The 11,328-nt window shown below is 36.4% G+C and overlaps 1 protein-coding gene across 1 annotated transcript; it reads right to left on the reverse strand.

The window, feature by feature from the left end:
- Positions 1-516: 516 nt before the first annotated feature.
- LOC132169931 (uncharacterized) lies at positions 517-2,034 on the reverse strand. Its single transcript, XM_059580872.1, has 2 exons — positions 2,013-2,034; positions 517-1,724 (listed from the first exon to the last, which is right to left on the reverse strand). The coding sequence occupies exon 2, from the start codon at positions 1,687-1,689 to the stop codon at positions 517-519; it is 1,173 nt and encodes a 390-aa protein (XP_059436855.1). The 5' UTR covers positions 1,690-1,724; positions 2,013-2,034.
- Between the last annotated feature and the right edge of the window lie 9,294 nt (positions 2,035-11,328).

The raw sequence follows: 11,328 nt of genomic DNA on the forward strand, positions 1-11,328 counted from the left end.
TCTCCTTGTCCTCGTTTTTGCCCAAGGTTTTCTCCTTGTCCTTGTTTTAGAGGGTTGTCTCCCTATTCTTGTTTTTGTCCAAGGTTTTCTCCTTGTCTTTGGTGGTGACATATCCAGTTCTTCTTTGAAATATATGGGGGTGATATACCCATTTCTTCTTTCAAATATTCGGGGGTGATATACCCGGTTCTTCATTGAATCCCGCTTGACAAACTAAGCTTTAACCTGCAGAATAATTTACAACCATGATATATGAATCTTTCAATAGATTAGCCTTTGCACACCTTTCACCTCGAAGTAACTCATTGTTTTTGTCCAAGGTTTTCTCCTTGTCCTGTCTACCAAAGAGTAATTGTCAAAGGGGGTCCTCGGAGGACCGAGGACACTCCGATGCTTAAATTAGCATTACTCTTTATTCAAATCAAATTTATTATTGAAAGACAATCAAATAATAAAAGCATAAAAGCATAAATAAACCAAACTCTGGGCGTACTACTGATAGTACTTCTTCAAATGCTACACCCAATCCTGGAAGTAGTCTTCTTTGTTTTTATCTTCTTTTTGCCCCGGATGTCTCGTGCTATCTATTGCTTCCAGAACATCAGCCTCATTGATGAACTCTTGTACCTTGCTCATCAATTCTTGTAGATTGCTCGGTGGTTTTCGTGCCATTTTCCTCATCACTGGTTCTTTGGTCAAGAGCCCATGATAAATTACCGAGTATATCAGGTCATCTGAGGGTTCTTCAATTTCTGTCTTCTCTAGGTTGAATCGAGTTATGAATTGCTTCAAGGTTTCATCATTGCGCTGCTTCAGAGTCAGCAAATAGGATGGTGGTTTCTTCCGGATCCGTGAAGTCATAAACTGAGTTAAGAATACCCGACCTAGATCTTCAAATTTGTCGACTGAGCCCGGGGGCAGCTTCCTGAACCAGTTCCGGGCACTTCCTGATAAAGTGAGGGGGAAGGCCCTGCAAGCCACCTCGTTTGGGATGCCAAGGAGGCACACATGTGACCGAAAATCTTCCAAGTGTTCAACTGGATCTCCGACCCCATTGTAACTCATCATAGGAGGAGCCTTGAATTTTTCAGGCAACCTATATTCCTCCACACGTGGGGAAAAAGGTGAACTGGTTCCCTGCAACATCTTCTCCACGAAGGTGTCCTTCCCTTTATTCTTTCGCTCCATCTCCAGGTTGGTGAACCTCTTGTCAAACTCTGCCATCCTCCTGTTGAGTTCGTCATGTCTATCTTGGGTACCACTGATTTTGCTATCATTCACCCGATTTTCCTCGTTTCGACTTGCATGCTGCTTGAAGTTCTCTTCGTGGTGTCCTCTTCTTGGTTGATTATGAGTGCCAACACGGCTGTTGTGCTCTTCTTCGTCCCGCCTACCACGGGTTTCCTTGCGATGAGACTGCTCTGATACTCGTAGACGGAGTTCTGCGTTTTGCCGTGTCAGGGCTTCGATTTGCGCTGCCATTGCCGCAAAGCGTTCAGGATCTCCCATTTCCGATCGACGGGGAGGTATGTTGTGTTGAACCGGTCCCTGCTGAATTATGGGATCAACAGGGTTGATACTGATAAATGGATCTATCGGGTCAACCTGGCCGGCGTGGTTGACCGGTTTCGAATTAGGCTGGACCAATGGACCAACATGGTTGGCCATTTCCGTTCGCGTAGCCACCATGGCAGAATTTTTCTTCCTTTTTGCTTTTTCCTTTTCTTCTTACCCGTGATAGAGTATCCTCAAAATGTAATAATTTGGAAAGAATAAGAATTACCTTATTCTCACAACCAATCAAAACCAAATTTGGAATTTAAACTAGAATAGCCTATTCTTAAACTAGAATAAGAATATAAGCTTAAACTAGGATAACCTATTCCTAAACCAAAATAAGAATATAAACTTAAATCAGGATAAGCTATTCTTAAACCAGAATAGGAATATAAACTTAAATCAGGATAAGCTATTCCAAAAGTAAAACAGGAATATAGATGAATAAGAAAAACCTGTTGCCAAACACCAATTTTCTTCTCCAAATCCTCCAACGTACGGCCTGGCCTTCACGTGCAATTATATATATATATATATTTTTTTATTTCTTCTCTTTTCTCTTTTCTTTTTTCTTTTTTCTTTCTTTTCTTCTTCTCTCTCCTGCGCAGCACACTTTTTTTTTTTTTTTTCTTTCTTTCTTTTTCTTTCTCCTGCGCAGCACACTTTCTTTTTTTTCCTTTTTTTTTCTTCTTCTTGTCTACCAGATACTTTACGCACAGCAGCCACGGTCACTGGCGTGCGGGTCTGGAGGTTCGGCAGTCCGATCTGCGAGACTGATGCTTCGGGCTTGGAGATCGGAGACGTTGCAGGTCTGGCTTGCTTCGGCGAACGACGGCGGCGATCTGGTCGTGAGGGCAGTTCCGGCAGCAGTGGTTCGACGGCCCCTGGCAGTCTGGTTGGGCTGATCACTTGTGTCCTCGGTAGTGGCGGTTTGGACTGTGTGAGTGAATCTCCGGCGACAGTGGGTCGCAAACCGGCTGGAGTGTGAATCGGCGATGTCGCGTTGGTGGAGGTTCCGGCAGTGCTGCAGTCTAGAGATCGGCGACGCCGCGGATCTCCGGTAGCAGTGGGTCGGTGTTCACGGACGAGGCGTTGCGGGTTGGGCTCCGGCAGTCCGGTTTGGAGGATCGGCAGCAGTGGGTCGCCGGCTTGGCTGGTGCGGATTTGGGCTCCGCGGGTCAGGGCTCTGGCAGCGGTGGTCTGGTCGTGATTTGGAGGTGCTGCGGGTCTTCGGCAGCAGTGGTGCAGGTCTGGTTTGGAGGTGCTGCGGGTCTTCGGCAACAGTGGTGCAAGTCTGGTTTGGAGGTTGCCGATAGGTCTCCGGCAGCAGCGTGACCGGCAATTTGCAGAGATGTGCGACCGGCGATCTGGTTTGGTGTTGGACTGGACGTGATTTCACTTGAAGCAGTGAACGTAAATCTGAAATGCGGATCTGTGCAAATTTGCTATGGACAACGCAAATCGGCAAGTACTTCCGGTGGGTTGTCGCCGGAATGCCTGTTAACACCGTGATGAATTTTTTTATTTTATTAGAAACGGATAATCGTTCCCACAGACGGCGCCAAACTGTTAGAACAGTTTTCAACACGGTGGATGCGCTTTCTTCGGGGTCTTCAATACATTGTCGTGCACTCCAAATCACTACAAAAAATGTAATATTGTCAAGGGGGTCCCCGGGGACACTCCGATGCCAAAGTCAGAAAGTTTCTAACTCAATAATATGTGAGAATATTTCAGTATTTAAGATCTAAGATCCTTTAGTACCTTGTGTAGTGACCTATTTATAGGCTCGGGGAGATGAAGTAGACTTGGACTGGATCTTCTTATTTGAATTGGTTTGAGAGTCCAGAGTTGAGATAAAACTCAACAGCTATCATGTAAAGATAAACATTCAACAGATATTATGTAAAGATAATCTTAAGTCGTCATCTTCTAGAGATAAGTAGGACGTCTTTATTCCAATATTATCCTAATTGGAATATAAGACTATCAATTAATTAAATAGTCCTTGCTATTTAATTAATATTCATGGGCCTATCCTTGGCCATTGGGCCCAGAATTTGGTGGGCTTGTAGTGTGAATTTATTCCCAATATCATATATATGATTATGCATGTATATATATATATATATATATATGTGATATTAATTGGCATGCATGTGATATATATACGTACGTATACATATATACCAAGTAATTTATACTAATATGATAAACTATAATTTTCCTATCCAATCAAAATTAATTTTGTATGCCAATTAAAATTAATTGTTTTTTAATTGATATTTTTTTATATCAATTGTTTTTACGTTTTAACTACAACACGTCAAAATATTTTTGACGTGCCAAGCATGGCACGTCAAAAACATATAAAATTATATTTAATTATATTATAATTTATTTAAAATATTATAAATTATATTTATTTTAATTTTATTAAAATTATATATTAAATTATATTTACTCTATCACATAATTTCTATTAAAATTATATTTATTCTATATATTATATAATTGTTTCCTCTTATATAACACATTATCCATACAACACAATTACAATTAATTAGAGAATAAATAAATTAATATTCTAGATGTACATCTAGAATATTATCTATACATGTATAGATAATTAGATGTATCCACTCACCGACCACATATTTTGTGTTGACCGAGTTTATGTGAGGTTTGCGAGTCTTATAAAATAAATGTATTCAGTATGTCTTAAATGATTATGCATGCATAGGATAATTAATATCATATATATGATTATGGATTTACACACACACATATATATATACACATGTGATATTAATTGGCATGGATGTGATATATATACGTATACATATATACCAATTAATTTATACTAATATGATAATTATCATATTGGATAGGAAACTTAATTTTATAAACTTAATTTTCCTATCCAATCAAATTTAATTTTTTATGCCAATTAAAATTAATTGTTTTTTAATACATATTTTTGATATCAATTATCACCTAATTATTTACAAATGTTAATTTTTTTTTTTTTTTGACGTGTTGGTTAGACACGTGAAAATGTTTTGACGTGGTAAGATGACTCGTAAAAAACTTTTGACGTGTTAAAATCCAATACGTCAACAATATATTTTTTTATGTGTCTCCTTAGACATGTCAAAATGTATTGACGTGTTTGCCACGTCAAAAAATATCTTTTTTTTTTTATTTTTTTAATAGTGACGGTTTACAGATAAAATGTACGTTGAAGTTCAACCTTAACCTTTGGACGTGAGAAAGTTATTTGTGGTGGGTCAATTCTCAAAGGGGGTCGTTCAATATATATGATTATGAAAATCTTCATGAATTTCAGGTAAAGATGCATAATTCTCGTAAACTTACAGACTAACTGAACCAAGTTGAACATATACAGTAGAAAATACTCTTTGCCTCGGCTTCACCAATCTCGCATAAGTTCTCAAAAGAAGGTATTGTCTCCATAAGATGGCATGTGAGGAGGATATAAAAGTTTTTGGATCCTAACCATTCAATATTTTGCAACTTTTGATGTAAAAACATGCAACCGATTTCTTCCAGCTACGACATGAGAATCTGCAAAGTGGCATATGCATGCACTTTACTCTTCATTTCAGGTTTGCATATATATATATATATATATATATATATATATATATGCTAAAGCTACTTACAATTTTTTTTTATAGATTACGAATTTTTACTCTGATTGAAAACTTATGACAAGGAAATACTTCATTCCTGCATATCTGCTCATCAATGTTTGATATACAGAAAATGCATAAAATAATGACACTAAGAAAGCTCTCATTTGGGATAGATTTCGGCAAATAAAACAAGCTCTACCCAGCCCAGAAAATCAAACAAAAATAACCCAAAACCAAGCCTCAACCTCAATTGGCTCTCTTGATCGTCCGTCTTGCTGCAGAATGGATTGTGGAACTGCATATCACTTGCTGCAAAAGCCTCAATCGGCTCTCTTGTTCTCTCAGTCCCTTGAATTCCTAGGGCAGCTTTATGCAAATTAATCGAAGCATTTGATTTGTTTGAGAAAAAAAAGCTCGTTCATTTAGGTGGCAAGAGCGAAGAATTTGTTTGAGCCAGTGGCTCGTCCTTAGTCTGTGCAGAGTAGAATTCTCTATAGCTTTTCCACAAAACTAGTTGTCCCACATTGCTCAGCTAAATCAACCACTCAACATTTATTATCTATAAATAGGATGGGTTTGCTGCAAGCTAATGCACGACTTGGTGCAAGCCATGTGCAAGCTAGCTTGCTTTTTAGCTGTGTTAGTTTGTTAAAGTTTAAAATTTATATAAGAATAAGCTCAAAACATAAAAAATTTTAAAACCCGGTTACCCGGTCCGGATAACCGGGTACCAACTGGACCGGTTATTGTATAACTAGGAAACCGGGACTGGGTTTACACCCTTACTAGCATTTATGTCTGAGCCACCATCCCAGGAGTGATACTTTAGACCTAGAAAAGTTTCATAATTACTATTGAATTGTATTTGTTTAATTGTTTACATTGTTTATGTTGGTGGACAAGGTTGGTATAGTCCTACTGACTATATGGGGTTGGTCATTTCATTTAGATTGTATTTTATCACCTACACCTACATACAGATGCGTTATCTTAAATACATATCTTGATTGATCATTGATGAGTGTTAATCTCTCATATTTTAGCCCCTTAATTTATGTATGTTAATTTCTCAGTTGTGTTATTTTGCGTTGATTTATTTCCTTTTTGTGTTTTTGTCAGTTTTTAGGTGTTTGAAGGAAAATGAAGCGTGTTTGGAAGTTTCAGGCATAAAAGACCAAATTTGGGAAAAGCTGAAAGTTTTTGATCAATCAAGCACCCATGTACAGTGCGATCAAGCGCACTACACCTAGGCTTGAGCGCATCAGTGCTCGAGCACCAGAGCCAGGATTGAGCGCAGGCATGTGCCCGCTTGCACAAGAAGCAGGATCAAGCGCATCAGCGTTTGAGCGCACCACACCTGCGATTGAGCGCACTCGCGCGGCCCGGATATGGAAAGACTTTTTCTCTAAGTTAACTTAGGTTTTAGAAGTCTTAATTGGACTAGGAGGCTATCATCCGATTTTATTAGGTTTTCTAGATGCTATAGGGTTTTCCTAAGCCTATAAATAGACATCTAGGCCTCTTAGAAAAACACACAATTCTGGAGAGAGAGAAATAGGAGGCTACTTCAAGAAGCGTTTTTCGGTTTCTTCTTTCCCTTTTCTTTTTAGTTTTAGTTTCATTATGTGTGACTAAACTCTTTGTTATGGCTAAATTGAAGCCCTAATCTTGTTTTTTTAAGTTTAATACTAGTACCTTTGTTTTAATCATATTGTGGTTTATTTTAATTGATTATGTCTATGTGATTGAATTCCTCATATTTTATGGTATGAATTTGTTAGTTAAGTCAATTTAGATAACCAAATCTTGGGCTTAATAAAGTGACAAAAGAACCTCATCATGGATTCTTAGCTTAATCAACATGAAAACTATGAGTAGATACCATGTTCTACAATTCATGTGTTTGTCGATTTTCATAGAATTATGTTTCCCTTAAGAACAACTTAGTAGATACCAGGCTAAATCATTTAGGGAAGAAAAGAATTAGAGTAGATACCATGCTTAATTCATTGCTTAGAGAGATTAATAGCTTAAGGTATAAATACAATGCCCTTAGGTTGACAAGCATTAAATATACCTAGGGCTGTAAACGAGCCGAGCTTGGGCGAGCTTTGGCTGTCCAGGCTCGGCTCGTTTATTTTGGAGTCAGGCTCGAGCTCGAGCTCGAGCTCGACTCGAGCCCGACTATGCTGCTCGAGCTCGGCTCGACAGGCTATGTACACTGCTCGAGCTCGAGCTCGAGCTCGACTATTTTGCTCGATCTCGAGCCAGGCTCGGCTTCGAGCTTTCGGGCCTGGCAAGCTCGAGCTTCGAGCTTCGAGCTTCGAGCTGACTTTGTTTTGTTTTTTTTTGTTTTTTTTTGTTTTTTTTTGTAATTTAGATGTATTAGATTATAAAAATCATCCAGAATAATTTGCACCTTAAAATACTAAAGAATATTAAACAAACATATCAGATTAATGTCAACCTTACAATTAAAACTAACAAAATCAACTAAAATGCTAAAGAACATTAAACAAATATAATAGATTAATCTCAACATCACAATCATCCATACAAAATCAACTAAAATGTTAAAGAACATTAAACAAACATAAGACAGACGCAATCCAATGCATAGGTAGCGCAAATTCCTCTTAAACCCAAAAGCCAGGATGAAGTTCATGTCCATAACTCGAAGGTTTGGACTAAAATTCACATCTACGACCTAAAAGATCTGGATCAAAGTTCAGTACTTCAGTTCACATCCAAGTAGGCAGATCGAGTGGCCAAGCCTTATTACAAAACAAAAGCAAGAAAACCGAAATACTCAAACTCTAAGTAATAAATTCATATGATCTAATGGTCGTATACTCATACTTAAATTTTATGATCATATTATCTCACAATTAATATTAATATTATCTTAGATCTAAGATCATGTGATACATCATATATGTTTTATAAGAATAAAGTATATAATTATAATGTATTGATTAAATAACACAATAACTTATGCAAATATACCATATGATTATATAATGATTAATGATTATGTGATATATACGATTCTAATTTCCAAAGTATAAACTATCTAATTATAATATTTGTATTAAATGACACAATAACTTGTGCGGTTGTACTATATGATTATATCATATGATAAAATGATTAATGACAATATCATATATATATATATATTTCTTATATGTTTTTATATTAATATATACATATATTATATATATAATATATATACACACATATACATAAATAACAAAAAAAAAAATAAAGGTATATAATATATTTGTTATTATTGAGTAAATGAGTAATGTTGATTATATATTGTTATTTGTTACTTAATAAAAAATATACGAGCCGAGCTTAATAAGCGAGGCGAGCCTTATACGAGCCGAGCTCACGAGCTGCTCACGAGTTAGCCGAGTCGAGCCGAGCTTGTTTCGTTTAATATTCGAGCTAGGATTTGTGTTCACGAAGTGCTTCATATAATATTCGAGTCGAGCACGAGTCGATCTTATGCGAGCCGAGCCCGAGCTTGCTCGCGAGACGCTTCGCTCACTTAACAGCCCTAAATATACCATATGATTGGAACATTGGCCTAGTGTTTTCTTAATTAGTCTAATTTGTGATGAATGTCAAAACCCTAACTCTTTTATTAATTATTTCCTTTATATCTTTTCAAAACCGAGACAACTTTTGTTATTTTAATTTGGAAAATCAATTCTAAATAAAATCAACAATCATCGTGGGATGATCTCGTATTTACCACACTATACTATCGTTTGATATTGTACTTATGAGTAAAATGTATCAAGTATTTACCTATTAATTTAGGTAGATATTTGGTACAACAATCATCCCTCTCCAGGTCTTTGTATGTTTTTTTTTATCTTTTATTTATTTTATCTTTAAATCTTGTTTAGCCTGATATTTTGGCTGTCACTGTTGAAGAAAAGTGAGGTTGGTCAACTAAATATATAGATGGAAACAGGACATGTGAATGTTGATGGAGTAATATTGTTACAAATTTTAATGTAAAACTGGTTTTTTCCTTGAACCATAAAATGATCTTTCTTGAGAAGATTCTTATGGCTTCTTATAACCCTTGTGTGGCCAAAAGGTGGCTCGACTTATTGGAATGAACAACCCATTACTTGGTAAACCGTGCAATTTCTAGCGTCTATATACTATAGGGATTAGGGGTTTAGGCAACCCAAGTGTGGGTATTGCCACTGGGGCTAACATTTTGGCAACCCTTTTTTTTCTAGTTCATGGGATTATACGACCCGGCCAACATTTAGCCCACTAGGCTATTGTCTTCTCCTCATAATGTCGTCCACTTCTGCAAGCTGATGCTGGCAGGCTCTTCAGTTGAAACTTCTTGTTGTTGGGCCATTTTGGTCAGCCTAAGAGGGGTTGTGCCTAATTTTCCAACTTGTTCTCAAAGAAATTCTCAAGTGGTCAGGATATGTATTAGGGTGTGGATTTAAATTTCTGCAATAGAAAATTTTCACATATACCTGATTAGTATTAGTCGCCTTCGATTCTCATTGATGCTCTAATGGGGTTGGGTCAAGCTATGGCTCAGTTAAACTTAAAGAAGCGCATGCGGTTTCCACCGTCTAGACCCCTCCTGCGCGGCTCTTAGCGAGTAAGTACTATTATGGTCACGTCTAGGTAAGATAACCACAATTGGTTCCCATGGCCTATCCTTTTTCAATTAGAAAAAAGAAAAAGAAAAAGAAAAAGAAAAGGTTATTGTTGCTTAGAAAAAAAATAAAATAGGTTCTTGTTAACAGGATCAAAATCCTCTTCCTTCTCAAGTGTTGATGGCCAATGTTAGATTTCACAAAATTAATAGTATGTATGTTGTCATGTCATTTTTAATCTTAAATGAAGTGGCACTCACTCACACCATTAATGATGGTTGAGACTTAAATGAAAGTTAGTTTGCATGTAATCTCTTGGATATTTTTCTACTCACAGGGGCAAGTGTGTCGTTTGAGCGAAAGAGAATCTGGTTGAGAAGATGGAGTTTGGGTCACCAATTTCTGACTTCCCATTTGCTTCTGCACTGCAAGGGTTGTCGGGCCACTTTTGTGGGTGGTCGGCCACCCATTTTATTTTGGGTTTTTTTTTTTTTTTTAATGAATTTGAAAAAAAAAAAATTAATATGAGATTTTTCGTAATTTTGATTCAATTCTAATTTTTGCATGATCAATGATCAGAGTAGAGATATAGCAGAATAAACCGCTTTAAGCTCTATCACTACTCACATCATATTGAAAGATACTACATTGACATCCTAAATGGTGCTTCTCTCAATTCAAATGCTTCAAAACTAGCCCATGTGTTGTGGACAAGCCATATTGGGTAATTTTTATTTTTATTTTTTAATAATGGTTGATTCAAAGGTTGATTTGAACTGAATAACAATGAGATAAACATGTGGCTTTTAACATTACTCGTGTTATAAATGATTAGAACTAGCATAACTCTTGTGCTTAGGGTTAAATAACAAGAATTGTAATTTATCAATTGTTCACATTTGTGGTTTTTGACCCTAGTGGTGTAATACATTTTGGTGGGTAGATTAATTGTTTACCGGTAGAAGTTGGTCGGTAATCGGTTAAGAATTTTTATACCGATGTCGGTTTAGTTCTGTTAATCGGTATAAATATTTTTTTGTCGGTTAACCGAATTAATTGATAATAAATATTATTTTAGTAGAATGATGATTATAAGGGCATTAGCTAGGTTTTTTTAGTAGAACATATTAGTTGGTGGATTCTATGACCAATTTATTAGTATAATATATGTATGGTAGACTCTCATTGCGTTAATTAATGAGCCAATTTAAAATTTGTTTAGTTCAATAAGCTATTTTAGCCCAAAAAAATAATTTGGAATCCAAAAACAATCAATTTGTGGTCGAATAAATAAAGTTCACGGTTAACCGATTAACTGAACTTTCAAAATAAATCATCATCGAAATGTAATCGGTGATTTAACCAAAAATTTTGGATAACCAAACTAAAAATGGCTCTATCGAATCGAACCGATACCCATCCTTATTACAAATATTGTTCTAAATTTTATGTATTTTTTATAAGGA

This window comes from Corylus avellana, chromosome ca1, assembly GCF_901000735.1.
Source record: "Corylus avellana chromosome ca1, CavTom2PMs-1.0".
Classification (NCBI taxonomy): Eukaryota; Viridiplantae; Streptophyta; class Magnoliopsida; order Fagales; family Betulaceae; genus Corylus; species Corylus avellana.

Excerpts from the sequence above, each read along its gene's own strand:
- LOC132169931 (XM_059580872.1), bottom strand. The coding sequence starts at position 1,689 with ATGGTGGCTACGCGAACGGAAATGGCCAACCATGTTGGTCCATTGGTC.